This window comes from Ornithodoros turicata, chromosome 3, assembly GCF_037126465.1.
Source record: "Ornithodoros turicata isolate Travis chromosome 3, ASM3712646v1, whole genome shotgun sequence".
NCBI classification, from domain to species: Eukaryota; Metazoa; Arthropoda; class Arachnida; order Ixodida; family Argasidae; genus Ornithodoros; species Ornithodoros turicata.
Genome location: NC_088203.1, coordinates 21,172,392 through 21,193,702, shown reverse-complemented (window position 1 = coordinate 21,193,702; position 21,311 = coordinate 21,172,392). Strand labels below are relative to the sequence as shown.

Here is a 21,311-nt window from a genome sequence, read left to right as displayed (position 1 = left end):
CTGCCGGAATTTTCATCGCCAGCGGCACCCTTAGAGATGCAGCGAATTTCTCGGAAGACTGAACACAAGCCTGCAGACCAGCATGGGTCACATGCCCGTTCTTCGTATGCGGAGAAGAAGAAACCGACCTACTGTTTTCGCTGCTGCGCGTCAGCTCACTTAGCAAATGACAAGTCATGCAGGACCCGGAATCAGAAGTTCCAGAAATGTGGAAAGACCGGTGTGCTTACTGTTCGGCAAGTACACTTTACTGACCAGCGGGAAGTACCGATCTTCGCTGAAGTCATGATTGAAAGCATCTGGTACACGCGCTAGTTGATGCCGGCGCAGGAGCATCATTGATGGCGCAGGCATTCTACGAAGAGCGATTCAAGGGCGAGTTCGCACTGACAAAACCGACGATTTCTCTTGTGGACTACAGCAACAAGAGGATCCAAGTCATTGGATGTTTCCTGGCGCACGTTCGATTCTAAGCCAAGGCGGATTCGGTCCAGTTCTACGTTGCGTCAAAAGGGACAACCTTACTAGGACGGGATGCAATGCGCAAGAAGGATATTTTAATCGTTGAGAAGTCGCTGCGCTTTGCTAGTATCCAAGAATGCAGACATAGTGCCTAATGACCTCAGAAGCGGGTTTTGTCACTTGTTCAGTGGAGGCCTTCGTCTAACGAAGAATATAGTGCACAGAATGCACATGAAGTCCAGCGTGACTACGGTTACAGCAAAGTCAAACGAGGGGTGTCATCAATCGTGTCATGGAATTCACCCATAGTTTCCGTCCAAAGAGGAAATTGAACTGTTTGGTTATGCGTAGATCTGAGGGCCCCGAATCAGGCTATTGTAGCTGTTGCCTAGCTAGGGGAGCTGCTGAATTCGCTTGCAGGAGCTCGTTACCTTGCAAAGCTGGATTTCACATCAGCTTATCACCAGGTGCAGTTGAGCCCTGAAAGTCTAAACCTGACAACCTTCATCGTGCACGAAGGACTCTTGCGTTTCAGGCGAGTGTATTTCGGGTTGGCCTCTGCACAATGAGTATTCCAGAAGCTAATCGCCAGCCTACTTAACGGATGCAAAGCGGTCCTTGTGTATCTCGACGACATCGTTGTCTTTCGACGTACTGTACGCGAGCACCGTAATAACTTACGAACAGTACTAAAGACTGTCTGATGCAGGACTGGTGTTGAATAGGAAATGCTGTTTCGACGCGTGGGAGACTGCTTGCCTTGATCATCGGGTTACAGCCGAAGGAATCGCGCCTCTGCTGTCGAAGATTGACTCCATTCTGAACACCACGCTCCTGAGGAGGCACAGACTCTGCGATCCTTTTGGGGTCTTGCTGGGTACTACTCTCGATTCGTACCACGGTGTGCGCATGTGATTGAGCATCTTTTCAAGCTTCTTCGACAAGGGCATCCATTCGACTGGAACGACGAAACAGAGACTGCATTTCAACAGCTTAAGGACCATCTGGGAACCGCCGGTCTCTTGCAACCATTCGACCCTGCACTAGACACGATCGTTACGATAGATGCGTCAGAAGAAGGCCTTGGTGCCGTCTTTCAGCAACTGGGTTCGGATGGAATAAAGACTGTCGCCTTTGTCTCAAGGTCGCTCTCACTAGCAGAGAAATACCACCCCGCAGGGAAACGGGAAACACTAGCATATGTCTGGAGCTGCGAAAGATGGCACATATACCTGTGGGGGAGGCATTTTACCTTGATCATCAAGCGTTGGTGCCACTGCATTCGCACGACGGTTCTGCTAGAAGGCCTGTACGGATTGTCCGTGACAAAAAAGCAGAAATACTGTTTTTTTTGTCACGTTCGCGATTAACTTTGGACTGTGCAGGACATCGTATTCCGGGGATGTAGGGTACTGGTACCACAAAGTTTGACTGGACTGGTGACTTCAGCAGCGCACGACTTCAACCCTGGAATAGTCCGAAAGAAACAGCGACTTCGGGAATTATATTGGTGGCCTTGCATGGGCAAGCAGGCAGAACGGACTGTACGTACCTGTGCCATATGTCAAGCAGCGGACAAGTCTACAAGGCGGCTACCAGCACCACTGCTCGAGATACAGATGCCGCTAAAGCTGTGGGTAAAGGTGGCAATTGACGTAAGGGGACAGTTCCACGGGGCTCTGCAGAATGCACGATTTGCGATTGCGCTAACGGAATATTACAGTAGATGTCCGGAAGAAGCTGTTAATTACTTTGAGCGGGAACGGCGTTGCATCCACAAGAATGCCCCAAGTTAGCCCCGAAAAGATAGGCCAGAGAGACTCAGTCTAAAAAAACTGCTTGGAGCTTTACTCCTACGTGTCACACAACCCAACAGGAGAATAAGAAAGTGAAGAAGTCATTCGATGTCACGTGGTTCATGATATCGCTTCAACGTCGTCGTCTAATGATAGTCCTTTTAAACATATTTACACATCCTCCCCCGCCGAATGAGTCATTCCAGCCATGCTTCAAGGGGGTATAGTAGCTGTACCGGTCTTCTTGTCACGTTCCCCGTTGGCAGTTTTATGGTACACGCTCGGACATTGTCATGCCTTCCCTTGTGTAGTGTCACAATTCGCACGGTTTTCCAAAGATTGCGTGGAACCTTGTCTTGATGCAGTAAGGCAAGATCTCCCTCTTTCAGCGAATGGTACCCCACTGCTTAGAGACGTGGGCAGACCTGAGATGTAGCAGATATTCTCTGTGCCACCTTCTCCAGAAATGATCAGCTATTCTCTGGCGGTCACACCATCGACGGGAAAGGTCGGTAGCTGATGATGACGGCTGTTGATGTTCACCACTCGAGAATGCGATGAGTCGTCGACCAATCGGCAGGTGAGCAGGCGTCAACGCGGTAGGCTCGTCAGGTGATGCGTGTAAGTACGTAAGCGGGCGGGAATTTATCGAAGCTTCGGCGTCCTGCTGCACAGTCATCATCTCTTCGAACGTTAAAGACTGTCGTCCAAGTACCTTTCGGAGACACTGCTTCGTCGTACGCACTAGCCTTTCCCACCAGCCGCCCCACCACGCTGCCCTCTCAAGGATGAATTTCCACTTTATTTGGTGGGAGGCGAAATAATCGCAGGGCCGTCTGCAACTTCTGAATATCCCGGCACGCTTTCTTGAAGGTCAACGCATTGTCCAAGTACACAGTATTCGGTAATCCTCGTCGGGAAACGAAACGGCGAAACGCCATGAGAAATGAGCGTGCTGTGAGATCCGAAACGAGTTCGAAGTGCACGGCCCGCGGTGTTGCGCACGTAAAAAGCGCAATGTACGACTTTGACGAGCCGCGCTCGGATCGCACCATCACAGGCCCAGCAAAGTCCACTCCCACTACGTCGAAGGGCTGGTTGCGAGTAATTCTGTCAGATGGCAGTGGAGCAGTGGGAGCTGAGCTGCCTTGACCCGATTACGCGAGCATGTGATGCATCGGAATACGAGCGCTTTTGTTAGTTGTCGGCCTTGTGGAATCCACCAGCGCTCTCTTACTTCGTTCAATGTGTCCTGCAAGCCTCCGTGCAGTGTTCTGTGATGAGCACGTTCCACAACAAGTTTCGTGTAGTGGTGCGCGCGGTGAAGTATGATTGGACATTTCACGTCCTCTCCATCTGCTCCGCACTGCAGTCTCGTCCGTCCAGGTACGGTCGTAGATTGGCCAACTTCGAATCAGGTGCCACTGGATGACCCATCTGTAGCAGATTAACCTCCTCGGCGAAATGCTCCGCCTGTGCCTGCTTTACCCAAAGGTTATCCGCGTCGTTGAGCTCCTTGACCGTTAGAGTGCCGACAGATCGACCGTTACGGCATCGCACGTTACGCTCGAAGCGTAGGACCCAAGCGGTAACTCTTGAACATGAGAGAAGAATTTGGGCTTAGCTCATTTCGTAGAGCCCTGGACCGGCAATCCAGAAGATGTGGGTTCGACTCCTACAGCTGGCTAACCCTTTCAGTGACTTTCATCTTTCATCGGTAACTCATGTCAGTCTCCGGTGGCTGCTGTATTTCTCTGCATCCTTGATTGCAGAATTCGATGACACCGAGACTTGCAGGATGCTAGATTTGAAACCCCTCTCGTCGTTCGTCATGTCGTCCCATTCGACGTCACTGTTTGGCCAACTTGACGAGTCGAGGTGAAGCCAGGCGGGTCCCTGCCACCAGGTGCTGCTATCCACCAGTGCCCTCGCTGGCACGCCTCTAGTAAGACAATCGGCAGGGTTGTCCGTCCCCGGACAATGTTTCCATCTTCGGTGATCGGTATTTTGCTGAATTTCCTCAACGCGGGTGCTCACGAACTGCTTCCATTCACTGGGGGTCTTCTTATACGGTATCCTCTTTCCCGTTTACCAAAATGCGGTACGTTTTGTCGTTCCTGGCGAGGACGGGATGCGGTCCGGAGTAAGGCGGAGAGAGGGACTTGCGCACCGAGTCTGTCCGCAGGAACACGTGGGTTGCCGTAGGCAGGTCTTGGGGGATGTTGGGGCTATGGTGGGATGCAGCTCTCGACGGGGTTGCTCGCACAATGCTGAAAGAGCGATGAAGGCGCTGGAGGAGGGCCGAAGGTGATATGTCGGGTTTCGACGGGCTAAAGAACTCTGCGGGGAGGCGGAGTGAACAGCCGTAGACGAGGTCGGCGCAACTGCATCCGAGGTCCGGCTTAAGGGCGGCACGAATACCCAAGAGCACGAGAGGGAGATGGGAGACCCAGTGATCTGTCTTCGTGGGCGATGAGCGCGGCTTTGAGGTGGCGATGTAAACGTTCCACCATGCCATTAGAAGCAGGATGATAGGATGTTGTGCGTAGCCTGGTGGTGCGCGAGGAGGCTAGCGAAAGCGGTGAACAGCTGGCTTTCGAACTGCCGCCCCCGGTCAGTTGTGATTTGGGAGGGTATGCCAAAACGCGATATCCACATAGACAAGAAGGTGGCGGCGACTATTTCGGCTGACATGTCTGGCATGGGGAACGCCTCTGGCCATCGAGTGTAACGGTCCACGGCGGTGAGGAGATAGCGATTGCCGGAGGACGGGGGCAGCGGTCCAACTATGTCCAGGTGGACCATGTCGAAGCGGGCAGATCCGATCCCTTGATCAGATCCGACTAGCAGACTGATGCCACTGACTTGAGGGATGCCAGGAAAAGCAACAATGTTGGCGATCTGCTCCCCGCAGCTCCACCACATGTACACTGTCAACTGGTGATTCTTCGATGTCTTTACAAATAAGAGGTACAACGATGGCCGCAAGAGTTATCTCTTCATGACCGCACTGGCTCCTAACAGTCACCTCGACCACGCTCCGCTTGATAGGCGTGCAGTCCGATCCCGAGGCGAACCTATGAATGCCGATCACCACTTGTGCCACCCCTCTCCAAACCAAGTTCTTGGGCGAGGTCCTCGCGGATGAACGTCCTGGAACTTCCACTGTCCACGATACCTCGAATGTACAGGCACCTGGAGTCCACCAATGCCGATGCGCGAAATGTTTGTAGGAGGACAGTGCTCAGATGGGAGACAGCTGTCATTAGCCCAGGAGCTTCTAACGTGTGCGAAGCGTTCTTGGTCTGCCCGCCTTCGACCGGTTTGGGCTTCCAGTTAGGGTCGCACATAGTGTCCACGTGCCAACCACCGGATTTTGAGCAGTTTCCCCTGAACCGACACTCTTTAGAACTGTGGTAGCTTTTCGTACATCGAAAGCAGCGTCGGTTCTTAGCGAGAGCCTTCTTTTTATCCTCCAAAGGTACGTCAGCCCCGCATGTCTCCGTTGTGTGAGATTTTTCATTAAAGAAGATGCAGCTCAGTATACCCGCCATTATCCGGCTGTGCAAGGCAAGGGCCGATGGCGTACCAGCATGATCCCTGGTAGTGTTCGCCCGCTGTTTGCGCTGCTTGTCGTCCGGCTGGACACATAATCCACTTTTCTCTCTGCTTTCAACCTCTTTCTTCAAGAATCCGAGAAGCTTGTTCAGCTCTTCCGAACAGGCTGAAGAGGTCGCGTTTTCGTCTTCGAAGGCAGGGGACTGGTCGCTTGTTGCACGAGGAGATGTCTCGCCTTTGGCATGTCCACGGTGATAGTCTAGTCGAAGGTCAGGTGACAGTGCAGCCAGCAATATCTCAGTCATCATTGACGAATAAGTTACAGTTGGGACTCCCAATGAGCGCAGTCCACAGGTATTTGTTTGTACGTAGTCGTAGAGCCGTCCAGTAGAGTCGTGTCCATTGCAGATCTGACACGTGGGAGCGCCCTCAGTTTCTCTAAGTATTGCCTCTCGAGCCTTCCTTTATCTCCGAAACGTTGAGTGAGCAGGGCGATCGCGTCGTCATAGGCCGCCTCAGTAGTTTGGAGCACTGACAGGGCTGCGGCAGCAGGTCCCAGAAGAAGTGAACGAAGGTAGTGAAACTTGTCACGTTTACTCAGCTTCCTGTTTCTGTGTATGTTTGCCTTGTATTGCTCCCAGAAGGGCTGCCATTCTGCGAGATCGCCACGAAACTTCATGAGCTGGAGGCGTCGTAGCTTGACACCAGAGCCAGTCGGTGCCGTTAGGGACCTGATCGTTGTCGGTACCGCTGGTGGAGAGTCCGATGTAGTCGTTGCTTGAAGCTGTTCGTAGGTCCGAGTTAACTTGGCAATATACTCTGTGATCTTTTCTTCATACTGTAGCACAGATGCATAATCCGTGTCGAACTCTTCAGGGGGACTGTGCTCCTCAACTTCACGATCCAGGGCATAGAGTTCCTTGCTGCATTGAATCAGCTTCTCCAGGAGAACGTGAATAGCCAGCGCTGTAGTGTTGTAGTGCTGAAGTGCCGCAGCAGCATCGTTAGTAAGCTTCGTGACTGGCGCTCTCCTTGCTCCACGCTTGCTCCTAAGCCTCTCCGGATCGTTCGTATTAGGCATGACTGAAGGGCTCGGTCGATGCTGTGGATTTCCTTGTTCTCCGTATCCCGGGTTTCGGCACCACTATGTTAATTACGTTGAGCGGGAACGCCTTGCATCCACAAGAATGCCCGCTAGCCCCGAAAAGATAGGCCAGAGAGACTCAGTCTAAAAAACTACTTGGAGCTTTACTCCTACGTGTAACACAACCCAACAAGAGAATAAGAAAGTGAAGAAGTCATTCAGTGTCACGTGGTTCATGATATCGCTTCAACGTCGTCGTCCAATGATAGTCCTTTTTAAACATATTTACACATAGCCTTTGCATCGAGCATAACTTCGGAAGTCATTAGCTTCCTCCGCAGCGTCTTCAGCAAGACATCAGCAGCAGCATGCTGCCGGAAGGGCAGCATCAGCTTCCTGATGAATTGGTTTCTGACCACGGTCTGCTGTTTACGTCAGCCGTCTTAGAGCAATTTCTGGAGCATATTGCAATATTTTGGTACGCGAAAGACAAACGTGTTGTCTTTTCGCGTCCCAAAATATCGCAGTATGCTATCCCACCAACTAGCCCAACTTTCTGCGCTTGTTCAATGTCTGGAGACACGGGGAATGAAGCACCGTTCTCGTGAGTTTATTATCCTCAAGCGAACGGGCTTGTCGAACATTTTAATAGATTGCTTAAGCACTATGTACAACTTGCGCTATTGGAACACAAGCACGGTCGTGGATTACGTCGGAGTTTGCTGCTGTACATCTCATGCGACGGCAGGCTTTTCGCCTGCGTTCTTACTCCATGGAAGACAGCTTCACGTCTCAGGACTTCCCCAAGCGCAGAGCCAGAGCGGTTTCGGCACGTCGCAGTCTGTCGTCCGTGAGCGAGTGAAGGTCAGGCAGGAGAAAATGAAGCAGTACACGAACAAGCGATGCAGTGCAAAGGTACCATACCATGCTTCTCAAAGCCATTAAATGGAGGAGGAAATGCGGCATGCACTCGGACATCCTGCAGGACAATCGTATGTGGATGTCTGTCCCTTCGTGTTCTCGGGGTTTTTACATTATGTGTGGGATGTCAGGCAGAATTCCAAAACAAAAATTTAGTTCAGGTATAAAAAAACAAAGTAGCCTTCTCTTGCGAGAGGCGCATGAGATCAAAAAAGCAGGTAGTAACTGCGTCAGTAACCCCTGTATTTATCTTTGTGGTGTAAACAGGAAGTCCAACATGAGAGAGATTAAAGGGGGAGAGGAGGTCTCATATGTATTTAAGGCTTCGTTTCACAGAATAAAAATTCTTTGGTTGGCAGTTCAGTGTGGTGTCCACATCTTTTTTGTGTTCCGTTCTCGTCTTTTCCTGCACAGGGGTTTTTATCGTTTTTAACTATATTAGACGTAAGATGTGAAACAGTGATTACGTTCACAAAACATATGCACAAATGAAGTTTACTTTGTTGTAGATCACTGATTATAGATTTCTTAACAAAATTTTTTTTGCTTCGCTTTCACATGAGTTGAGGCATGCATACAATTAAGAAATCTGTGCAGCTGTAAAAGATATGATTGTTGCTTTTTCCTCACAAACACTTCCTTCTTGATAGAAGTGAAGTGTGGAACAGTGTAATTGCGTACACATCACACACATTGTGTGCACACATCGTGGCATTACTGTGCTGGACGTAACTACCTATTGCTTTGAAGTAAAATTTGTTTATGTATGGACATGTAACACATATCTGGCATGAGCTCTGTCATGTACCATGATCGTTACATGTGTCTGAATGGCACGTCGTTCCGAGGAACTTTGAAATCACGTGCACTGTGCCTTTAGTAAAATATCTCACTTGTGCACTTCCAAAGCGTTGTCTCTATGCGAAAATCTAAAATGCACAGATGGCACGTGGTTGCAAAGCAATATATGCGCTCTGCCTGAATGTATGCCCATCTCAGTGAAGAAGATTCTCTCCAATAAGGAGGGATAAGCTATATTGAGACTGCTTTCCATAAGCAGAATTATGCTGTTCCCACTGCGGTCAACCATCATACCGATATACGCTTAGTGTAGGCTACGCGTTTTGGTGCAGGAAAAGGGTGAGAGTTCGTCACTGCTGTACCTTAGAACTGAGCTGAGTAATCACGATAGAGGAAAAGAGGAAGCATCAAGTCATTGATATGTAACATTTTGGTAGACGTCTTGTTTTTTATATATATATATATATTTTTTTTTTTTTGCTATGCCTTCTCCTCTGGTCCATGGAGGCTTCACATCAGGATTATGCCATCGAGATGTGCTCACATTTCGTGATCTTTGGACGTCTGCATTTATCAATTAGGTTTTACCCTTAGCAGTATTGTAATGCGGAATGTTGAACGTTCCATCCTCCCCCTCCTTTGCAAATATATCAAAAACATTTCAGACAGACTTTGGCTCAACATGTAGTTCCAGATGTGCCTGCATATGATAGATATGTAGCACGCCAAAACCCGCAACCACGAAACCGAAACTATCATTCCAGCTTGTGCATACGTTACAATGCGAGCGTTACAACAATCGCTAAGAATGTCGAAGGCAACATGGGTTAGTTATTACCAACTTTTACCTGTTTATTGCGTCATTTTTCAAGAAATTCGTTTGTTTAAGCAAATATGACAGACAGCAGCGGCGTTTTGTGCCGCCGTAACTCGCGAATTTCGGGTTTCCGGGTCTGGCAACTGCGTTCCGGAAGATGGCAGCCTCCACTGATTGACGCTGATTTTACGGCACCTTGACCCGCCTGCCTGAATCCCTGAAGAATCCGCAGTGTTGGCTCCGCAGTTGGAGTACCGCTCGATAAAAGGTACACTAGCCGCTGAACGCACCCTCGACGGTCAACTGTTAGTGAGCTCCGCCCACAAATCTAAAGATGTGATTGAATTATGCGGGCGCATGATATCACAGCGTGGTGCGCTCGCACGCTTCAAAATGTCGCTTGTATCTGATCATGTTTTGAAAACACTAGGCCGCAGACGACGTACTCGGGTGAGCGTGTTTGCATGCTTTTAAGCAAACACGTGAAATATTGGGTAGAATGTGTGAATTGGCTTCCTGTCTGCAATAGGCGTTCGCCACGTCTAACATTATCGCTACGCTATCCACTGGCGTTGATATACCTTGACTGTAGCTCTCTCGGAGTGTAGTAAACACAACAATATGGTACATGCGGGAGAGGTATGAGAATGCATGAACTGAGAAGAAAAAGTGTGAGGAAGAAGCACAGGCACGGACATACGCGCATCAAGGATGTAAATTAAATGCGAATACAATGATTATGGCAGGGCCCATGAAGAAGACATAATCTGACAAAGATTCCACTGCTTTCTTAAGTGGAAGATTCAGTGATATCTGTGGACACCATTGGATGAAATCTGAAGGAATATAGTGAACTGCAGGGCTCCGGGTTGGTTCATTACGGACATGGTCAATCCGCAAGAACGTACTGGTGTGAGAAGGAACATTCATTCATTCATTCATTCATTTTGAAACATTCATCGCCACTTGATGCAGCAATTTTTCATTGTTCGAAGGCCACACTGCAAAATATTGTAATCACAGGGCGAATTAGTAGACCTATGTAGGTTCGGCCCGATGTAAAAAACAACGTAACGGGAACAAATTCGTTTCGTAGAATAAGGAAGTATGCGTGAACGATACGTGAACTTTTGGAAGCGGAGTGGAACGTCTAATGGCCTCTGATCAATTTCTTCTTGGCACCAGGCCTATGACCGTTTTAGACCGGTCTCGCTCTCCGTTCTGTATGCCTTCAGCGAGGATTGGGCATTGTCTGTGTGTATGTGAGGTGCGACCGCTACTGAACTTTGACTGCTACTGAAGCGAGAGACGTTTCTTCGCAGGCATTGTCCGGAGTTGTATTTGCTATACAGTAGGGCATATGGTCATCCAATGCTGAATGAATCTGGGAGCACATTGGAACTCTCTTGTCCAGCCGAGCTTGCGCATACTACTTACGGCCATTTGCAAAGACTTTTACCTTTCTTACTTGTATAAACTTATCTTAACAGGTATCGTTGTATGTGTCAGCGAGGATTTGAGACCGCCAACCATGACATGGAAGGACTTCATGGCTATCCCGCTTCCAAAAGGTCTCTGCGATTACGTCTTCTACACTCTGGATTCGGAAAGCACCAACATCTTCCAGAAGGACTACGGCAAAAGCCACACTTTTGATAAGTTTTCGAGCTACGTAGAAAAAAGATCTGATCTGTCCTTGGGGATACATATACCGCAGTTGTAAGTATCTCTCGACGTTCCAATATCGCTGCATCACATCACGTGTTGCCATATTGGCGTTACATTCCTGGTGGCTTCATCTGACGATCACTACGCTGCACAGTTCAAGTTACTGAGTGACAGCGAGCTTTCCATTGCGTACCAAGAACACCATCTTAAAGACACAAGTTAACCACGTAACAGCTTGCTAGGCAGCAGTTATCTCAAATGACATCGCTCCCTCCCCTGATTTAGTATGTCGATTTGTCCGACACAGGAGGCGCACGGCTCCTCGTGACGCTTGTAGTCGTGTTAGAGCGCCGCACTAAAGTGCACAATTTTCTTCTCGTGGAATGAAAGGAATATAGAATGAGCGGATTGCATTGCGTCGTTCACGATTTAAGCAGGAAACCACAGGATACAGGATTTCCCTATCCTCTTCTCTCCTTAAGGCGCGCCACACTGCCGGACTGTCTTCTATGGGTCCCCGCAAAGGGCATGCCGCGATGATTGGTTGCCTTGTCGGCACCACCGCGTCGCGCCTGTTGATAATGATGTAAGAGCGAAAGCTTATGCGTTGTGGTTTCCTCTGCGCTTAACCCTCGAATGACGCAACTAATGAATCTGGTTCCTTTTAGTATTGTTGTTACGGGAACGTCTTTCATTAAACGAGGAGAAATGTTTGTACATAATTGCCCCTTCAACCGTCGCAAGAAGCGGCACTGCTCGCGCATTACACAAGGCAGGTGTGATAACGGCATTATCCCGTGCAGGGACTAGCCTTGCCGTGCTATGAGGTCCGTTACAAGTTCCGTTTATAAAGTGTAGGGTTTCGCAGATCATGTGTAGCGTTCAAAGGGACGGTCGCCTCCGAAATTACGCTGTCATTTTTTAATCCCTCCTGGAATACTTGCAACGTTTTCGAAAATCCCACGCGAAATAGTGGCGTAGCTCGGATGTTATTAGGCGGAATACATGACAAGAGCAGACGCCGGATGCTGAGATTATTCCGGATTTCCGTCTCCGGAAAAAGAATACGGCACTTACTAAGAACCAGTAAGGGCGCGACCCTGAGAAAAGGAATGCCGCGGCCGTACGGGCGATTCACTGGCCGGGCCGGGCCGGGCAGGGCCCGGAAAAGTCGGCCGGAGCAGGGCTCTAATGCCGCCCCAGCTACACTGCCTCCGCCTGCGAATCTCCACAGCCAGATCTCGTCCAACGCGAGAGCTCCTGAGATCGTGCGAGAGTTAGATCGTGTTTGACAAGATTGCACGACAGCGAAGTCGAGTTATTGACTGTAGTGAACGTTTCCGTTCTTACATCTGAGCTTGTGCGAAATCAACATCGCAGACGCAAGAAATGTTGGCTTTGGCTTCACTCACTGAGGCGACACCGCATACTTTTCTTGTGAACAATGTTTAGCTTTCAACTTCCTGACACTATGACAGTCAATATCTTACACTTTACTTGCCTGCACTCCCAAATTTTATTCCATTCTCGGCCCAAAAAGTCATTTTAATGCAGCGCTCTATAATGTAGGCAGCAATGACATTTTATTTCCTTCATAAATTCGCCGGTTGAAAAACGTGAGCACCGCTGCAACATACCTTCCAGTCAACGATGCCGTCGATGCTCTCCGTGCGGGAGGCCGGAAGAGAACAAGAACGTCACGCCACTTCCGTTTACTTCCTGATTGGCCGAGCATGTGCGGATGCCGCTAAAAATCGTGCAGTGCGCAATCGCCAAAACGCGGAAAGCGGAGGTGGCTTTTCCCGCCCAGCGGCGAGAGTTTACCGCGCCGCATTCTCGTTTCCCCACAGGTTCTCCGCATGTGGGTACGCGGCCTTAGGGAGTGGGGTGACGTCTCCGGAACTTCTGCGGCCGCGAAAGCAGCGCTCATTTTTAAAATTCGTTTATTTAATATCTAAGCACTGCCAATGGTAATGGTTTCATAGATTGTTGTCCGGATGCGACCCTCCTTTAAGAGCTCACAGACAAGCCTGGGGGCTTAATCACTAGCACGCGTTAGGAGCTAACGAGAGGCGGGGCACTCGTCGAGAGGGGCACGTGATAAAACACATGCATACGTGAAGGGCGTGGGATACGTCACGCGCAATGTGTCACGTGGCCATCTTTTTGAATTTCCCGTCCGCCTTTTTGAATTACCCGCCGCTCGTTAGCTCATAACGACCGTAACGACGATGAATCGATTAAGCCCCCTGAACTCCTGAGATTACATCGAGCTCGTTAAGTGACTGCTCCGGAGCGCGAGTGTTTTGCACTGGTAGAGTTAAGTGGTTACGCTCGTTCTCCGAGTTTCGTACGCGAGTGCGCTCTCCACGCTCCAGCTTTTTCAGGGTGCACGAAAAAGCGGTATCGTGCTCTGTCACGTGACCTCCTCCCTCCTCTGCCCGAAAATGACGAAAGAGAACGCAGGACATGGGCCGGCAGCAGAGTACAGAGAGCATAAGAAAGAGAAAAGGAGGAACGGCAGCATAACGATCGTGTTCAAGCATCCAAGTGCTGTTTAATAGCCGCTCCACAGGAGAAAGGGTAGGAGGAAGAGAAGAGAGCAGCTACTTAACGCGCCCATTGTTTTTCCTACACTGTCTACCTATTGAACACCAGTGGCGTGGTGCCGCGGCCTCCACTTCTTCCAAGGACTGGACCGCGAAGTGGAGCGGTTGAATGCCACCGTTAGTTGTGCCGTTCACCTCGATTTCCAATGGTTCTGCCCCCAGATTTGCCATCACTGTTCTGCAAGTTGCACCAGACGACATAGTGACTCACATCTCCTGCGCTCCCACTCTTTCCTGCTGTCAGTGTCTGTACATGGCTTATAGCGGCGACTGTGATGCTGACACGTGATATTTGAACATGGTTTGGGTGACGTCAAAATCACTGCAAGGCTCCGCCGCACTGTGGCGGGACACTGCAGGGAAGAGTATTGGCAATCGAACATCGAACTAGCACTCTTGGGGGTTAGAGAGAGCACACACTACGAGATGAACCCACCGAGGTCGGTACATCCTATCTCCATGACTTTTTCGCGAAATTCCGAAGATTCCGATCAAGTTGTAGCGGTACAGAATTCACAGAAATCGTTATGATGTCGATAAATTGCCGTAAGCTTGTAAATGGTTGTTGGTTGGTTGGTTGGTAAAATAACAAGGGGAGGTTGAATTCGCGCAAACGAACCCCCCCCCCCCCCACACACACACACAAAAAAGACGGTAGTATGTATGCTGTTGACTTTTTGGATATTGATATGCAGTTTTCCACATCGAATTCCTGATTTCGTTGCAGTCATGTTAGAGACACCAATAGCAATCTTCAGACCATGCCTGGAAAAGAGGCATTCAAAGAATATTGGAATAAAGGATTCAAAAACTTCGCTGTGCTCGACCTGGAGCTTACTCCACTCTCTGTAAACGCGGACTTTAGACACGTCAAAACACTGATAAGGGTATGGGATGCTCCGTTCCCAGACCTTATCCATCTGACGTTTGGACATATTTGCAGACGATCCGCAGCATGAAAAGCGATAAGATGTACATCATCATTGGCATCTCCATTCTACCGTCCGACAAGAAGAACCTGTCCCACCTGCCCAGAGAGGTCTTCACTTCCCTAATAAGGTAATATATTTTATACCAAGTTCCATGAATGGTTAAGAGGAACATGCGACGCAGATAGACTCTTGTGAATAAGACCCTTATACCTCTCACACGGGTACCCGTAAATACCTTTCAAGATGACATTTGTGTTCATTTGTTTGAATCTCCTTTCCGGGTACGGTTCCTTTGGGGAAGAGGAGATCGGACAGTGCGTAGCATAGTGTAACTTCGCCAATCATGTTACCGTTACTGTGGCACCGTTACTGTGGTAGCACGTGAAACCCAGAACTAGAGGGACTGTACATTACAGCACTTCCGGATTTCTTTTCGATTACCGACCCGTGCCAAGCCTAAACCCAAAAATTGTCCCGATACGAGCTCACTTCATCAACTACTGGACTAAGCTCAGATCCTCAGTGTTCCGTACCTGGACCGTTGTCCATTTACTTATCCGACAACATGTGTAATTTCACGTCACGTTCGTTTTCTATACACGATGTGAAATCGTTCGCATGCAAGGGATAATCGCATTGTATATTAGCCACTGGCTTCGGATAATGTATCGCTACTTTTCATCCAATGACATCGGGTTGGCGGTGTCACAAGTTCATACTTACCATAGGGATCACACCCCAAATAGCCTGCGATAACGGAGCGCACATTGTCCGATTACACTTGCGATGCTGGATTTGTTCACCACACGTTTTTGTGCAAAAATCGGAGGTTGTGCAACGATTCGGGCTTGAAGCACGTTCTATACGCTCCTGAAATATGTAACCAGTGGTATTGAAGTTCATTTTACTACTTGCCCTCGTGACAGGGGCTGCACAGAACCATATTTGCAAGAAACGTGAGGCGCGGAAATTTCTTGCTATCTACCACAGAGCAAGTCACCAATTCCTTTGCAAGCCTACGTAAGCGTGAAGACGGCTGAACTCTTCGTCATTTTCCGCCTGCTCAATTATGTGGTGCAACTCTTTCGACTCGTCTATAAAATACGTTTTGGTGAGGCAGCTCTAGTGCCTTGGTTATCAATCATCGACAACGTCTTCCCCTAAACACAAAGAGCCGCATCAAACATCATTCTTCAAGTGACGTCCGTCGCGCACATCGCTCCTTTCAGTTGCAATAATTGCGCGGAGTTGGCGGAAAGGCGTCCATAGAAATGTTGCAGACCTCGTCTCGGGTTTTCGAGTCATGAATGTAGCGTGCAGCTTTATGCAACTCTTGAACCTGAAAGTTGGTTTCGTTTGTTTCAGCGCAGTAATATTTGAAATATCCGTTGATGAAACAGCAAGATTCTTTTGTCTACTCACGTCCTGTCCCTGCGCTGTTTTTTTTTTTGTGTGTGTCAGTATGCTTCAGTTTTCTGCAGTACTGAAGCACAAGTGGTAGCGTTGGTTGCGCTTTTCGTGCTCCAGCTTGTCATTCGCAAACCTGTAAGGCTCCAAAAAGTCCATAATACTTTTAATTGTGCATTTCCTGAGGTGTTACGTTATTGTGTTATCGCTAGTTTCCAGGAGGTATTCGGTGGCTTTCTACTGTCGAAACGGCGATTTTAGCATGGTCGACATCGAATTCAATCTCGTGCTCAGCTGCTGGCACACGCCACGTGGGAGTTGGCTGGATAGTCCACTTCGATTACTTTGCTACAGCTTCCACTTGTCGCAGCTGCTCGTACAAAAGTTGGAGGTGTTGGGTAAGATACTAAATGTGTTCCGGAGGACAGTGTTTAAGGATGGGCACAAAAATTAATTATTTTGTAAGGACATATGTCACTAATAATGTTTTCAGCTAGGCGTGTCAAGGCTAAGTCAGGTTCCTCGAGCCCCAGCTTGGCACACACGCAACTTGTTGTTGTGAATGTTCTCACCCATTTCCTTTACTCTGGAAAATTCGCAGCCCCAGCAGTGTATACTACTTTGGTGAACATGTCCAACATAACAAGTATGTACTTTCCTCCATTGCTGTTGCCATAAGAGTTTCACGAAGTTCTTCTGCTACATTAGCAACCTTAAAGGTCAGCTACGCCGATTTCCCGATGTGTTAAAATGGTTGTGATATTCAGAACGAGCACATCCAACTGCTCCCGAAACGCCCCTTCGTTTCTCAGTTTTGTCCTTCTATTACGAAAATTAATTAATCAAAGAAACCAAAACAAACCATGGGCGTAGCCATTTTTGTGACGTAGATGGGAAAAACCTGTTCCATCTACGTGGATAGAGAATCTTGCTTCTGATTGGATGAAAACTGATGCTTTCTCCGACTTCACTGGCGTCTTCTCCCGTTTACGAGGAAATCCAGTTATGCCCGCCGGCTACGATGAGCATTTCGTCCGAGGTAATCCCGATAACTATATATTGAACGATGTAAACAACAACTGCGATTTCATCTCAATAACATTTTCGACGTGAAAGTGTGATTATGTGCTCGAGAACTTCACCGTTCAACCATTCGGCTACATTCACGTCGACCCGTTTGCTGCTTTTACTACAACTGCAGGAATTGGAGCGATTGAGCAACAACGTGAGTCTTGGTGGTCGTTTGAGCATATACCTGCAGACAGTGATGAGCAGTGACGAAGTACTCAAGTAGTACTTTAGATACATTTCTGTGTACTTCTACTTTACTCTATCTAAGCTATCTCTGAGTTTTCATCTTCTTGCCGTCATTTTAGAGCTTTTATGGGGATGCAGTACAAGAGTCTGACATTTTACCAAAAAATATTTTTGCGCTTTTAAGGAGCATATTTGTTCAAGCTAATCAATTGTTGAGAGGCTTGAAATGTTGAAAAGTATCAACGCTTCTATGATTATGTAAAACGAATCGAATGCAAAGACACGCACACATTATGACACTGCAACCGGCAGCACAATGACATGATCCATTGTCATTTCAGTTCTCCCAATGCAGAGTTCTATGCTTTTTTTTAATATTGTTCCCTTCATTGGCAATTAATAATCATTTTATATCACATTGTATGTGTGATTGCATTACATGATTAACACTCCGAAGGACACGCATGCTTTCATTTTTACATTTTGCGTTCTTTTAGTTGGTCACATGGATTACATTGCCGCAGATCACAGTCGTATAAAAATGAAGGCTTACACTTTCAGAACGAAAATCGAGACAGTCATAGCGCGAGGAAAGGGCCTGGAAATAAGGCGATCGGGTGGTCGTTTTTCGACGCTCCAGTAGTAGCGCTCCTGTTTTTGCTTTCCTGTGTATGCGGGGGAGGAAGAACACTGTCCCAGTGGAGACAGATAGCATGGGGACAGATTGGTGCCACAGCTTTTTCCCACACTGGCATACACAGGAAAATGAAAAGGGAGCGGCTTCTACTTGAGCGTCGAAAAATGAGAAACAGAACACATAATTTCCAGACCCTTTACTCGCGCTATAAATGCCTCAATTGTTGTTCTGAAAATGGTAACGACACCAGTGACCCCGAGGGATCCGATGTTCTCATTGGGTCAAACTTCTATCATTAATAATTAATCAGCAAGTTAAGGAAAGTTATTTAATGCATCGTCACAGAAGCTTGCCTGAGCCATCTTCAGGTGGGCCTCCTGGCGTAGAGTACATAACCATTGGTTAGAACTCGGAAATAGTGATTTTTCTATTTTTAAAAATTACCTCTATAGTTACGGTGGACACCCTGTATATAATCTCTGTTGGCTTGTACTATTTGTCCATTGAAATTTCCTAGCCTGTTAGAGCAGAAGCTTACTACACGAACTCCACACTAGGCGGGTGATGTTGCATCAGTCAGGGTATAATATTATTCTGCATAATCACAGCACAGCTGACTGATTACCTCTCTACATGTAACTGCAAATTGTCGCATCTGATTAAGTTCATAATCATGGGTTAGCACTTAGCCTAGGACTTTATGGCTTCGGAGCATTTCTGAAGAATACTCGCTGAAGTTTTGCCGAAGAAGCAAGACACAGGTACTAAACAGGGAAACTAAGTGTTATAAAAATTAATGGTAGAAGTGCAAGGGTGCAGGCGAGCTGGTACATTGTAAAAATGACGACAAAACCAGAGACACGGGACGTGAGAACGTGTCTGTTGTCTTTTTCTGTTTTCTCTCTGTTCTCTGTTCTGTTTCCAGGTGTCGTCGTTTTTATAAAGATTAATTGGCAATGTACTTGATGAGTACTTGAAGTACTTTGCCTAGTACTTTGTACTTTACTTGAAGTACATTTGTAATTGGGTACTTTGTACTGTACTTGAAGTACCAATGACGCCAGGTACTTGGTACATTACTTTGAGGTACTTTGCCCATCACTGCCTGCAGAGGACTGGTCTTCAAAGAAAGGAGACCGTGTTTCTGCCAATGCACATCGTGCGGTTGCCAGGCTCGTTACACGAGATACATATATTGTGCAGAATCATAGCGTGACCGCAATGAACGACGTAGGAATGTATCGTGATCATTCGAACTGCGTTCCTTTAACCATTCGTCGGTTGTATGAAAGTGGTCATTACAGTTGCTCCGCACAAAAAGTGTTGGATGTAGTGTTGTGTTGTGTTTATCTCGTAGAGCGCATCGCGGCATGTAGATCGAGAGCCCTATTTTTTGCATGTTTACTTGAGTGTACGCATAGTTCTATACCACAGAGGCCATATTTCATTCATAATGGTTTGGCAAATAAACAGGTGCGGATCGACCTCATACTGCGTTTGAGTTAGGCATAGTGTCTTCAAATCAGTGTATGTGTATGTATTCGGCCGGAGTGAATTCACTCCGGCCGTAGAAGCCCGCACGGACCCTTTCTTCCCTCCGGGCTGTTGACCCACAATTGACACGAACCTTTAAACACGTCACATCTAACCCTTTAAATACCATGCCAATGATGAGGACGGTGCCCAGAAGAACAGTCTCTGTTCGAAATATCGGCGGCTTCTGTCCTGAGGCAACTCCCTTCCTATATGGCCAAGAACGTCCGCTAGCCCAGAGATGATAGAAGTGAAAACAGCATGTCTATAGCCCTCTTAGTTTTCTAATGAAAATTCTGTATCGCCTAAAAAGACACCCTGTATAAGCGTACATATGCAGACTGTACTGAAGGTCATGCGAACTACACTGTTAAATGGGAACTTCACAGCATGACGTTATCTCCTCTGATGTGTTGGAAGCGGAAGGCGGGCGCTGCTTTGTGGCAATTACGCAATTATACGTTAAGTGTCACAGAAAAGCGTACGCAAAGCTTGCCACAGACCTGTGTGTTTTGTGGCAAAGTTATCTTTGAAGGGTGCGAGAGAAATTACTGACTAAACTGGTTTTTACGGAAACACACCAGTATGCATCGTTCCAAAATAAAAGTTAAAGAAATGCTGTGTGCCTCCAAACGTTGTCTTTCTCGTGGGGATCATTTGCAGTGCCACAAAGCCCACTGGTGTCCTGTTTCGGACGACCTACAGGAAGCTCCACCAAGGTAGCGAATGCACACCGACAGGCTCATCCGTCTATGATGTCAACAACAGAACTCGGCTTCCTAAGGACCAGCCTATCTTTGTAAGTTGGCAGCTGCTTACGATACGCTGTGCAAGTGGGTCTCTACGCATGAGAAGAGGTAGAGAGAGGGAAGAGGGAGGGCGCCGCCGTAGCCAATGGGGCTTTCCGAGTGGAGTAACCGGGAGAGGAGATATGCGCGGACCGCTCGGTTACTTGCGGAGCGTATGGTTCAAGCGAGAAAGATGATTGCAAGAGTCCCGCATTTGAGGTGTGTGTTCCGCATACAAAGAGCGTAGCGGAGAATGAGGGAATGTCGTGACGTAGCTCCTACCATGTGTCTCGTGACGTAGAGCGGCGCGGCTCAAGCTAGTAGAGCGAATGGCGAATTCGCCCGGTCATTTCCTGCCAGATTTCTTTGACAAGTTTTAGCACTTGTATTCGCTTGGACAAGACGTACAACCTGTTTTTATCCGGTCCAGATCTGGTCGGGCAGCACGTTGCAAAACTGTATCAGGGGCCGTCACATCCGCATCGTGAGGGCTCGCATTGACCCTGTTTGGCACGCACGCCGAAGGAGATGAGGAAACCGAAACACGATCGACGCTACTGCCCCCGTGATCCAAGCAAGTAAAACCGCTGGATTGCTTGCACTCGTGTTCTGGTGGCCACGGTCAGGTGATACAGCGCGGGCGATTTCCGAGCGCGAGGCCGTGTTGACACGAAATGGGAACACGAATTTTTCATTAAAAAAAAAGGCACCGGGACTTCGTGAGGATCGTGACAGCCGTCCGTAGCCGTTTTTGCTCCTGCTGGTTTTGTAAATTTGATTGCGTATATTGAGAAACCTCCTCAGGACTTCAGAAAACTCCTCAGGACAGCTTGAGAAATGCGAGAAGGTTTGAAAACATGTTAAATGTCGCCTCATTGCTTCTTTAGAGGTGCACTAGGGGCCTATTTTGAAATCCCACGTTCGTGAGCTTTATATCCTGCCAGAACCTGATCTATTACGCGTTCAGTGTTGATTAATTACGATAGCCAATTGCAGCAGCGAGTGACTGCACTCAGATACGCACACTTTAGGAGTGCGCAC

At 48.1% G+C, this 21,311-nt stretch overlaps 2 protein-coding genes across 2 annotated transcripts in view; one reads left to right on the top strand and one right to left on the bottom strand.

Annotated features, from left to right (window-relative positions):
* The window catches only part of LOC135388272 (uncharacterized), a 363,678-nt gene that overhangs the window by 234,599 nt on the left and 107,768 nt on the right, over positions 1-21,311 (bottom strand). The gene's annotated exons all lie outside the window — the stretch shown is intronic.
* Positions 1-21,311, top strand: part of LOC135390016 (uncharacterized) — a 44,051-nt gene that overhangs the window by 18,597 nt on the left and 4,143 nt on the right. Inside the window, exons 11-14 of the mRNA XM_064620041.1 lie at positions 10,930-11,158; positions 14,444-14,603; positions 14,660-14,775; positions 20,146-20,281. Of these exons, the coding sequence (XP_064476111.1) occupies positions 10,930-11,158; positions 14,444-14,603; positions 14,660-14,775; positions 20,146-20,281 (641 nt within the window). The remainder of the gene's footprint in view (positions 1-10,929; positions 11,159-14,443; positions 14,604-14,659; positions 14,776-20,145; positions 20,282-21,311) is intronic.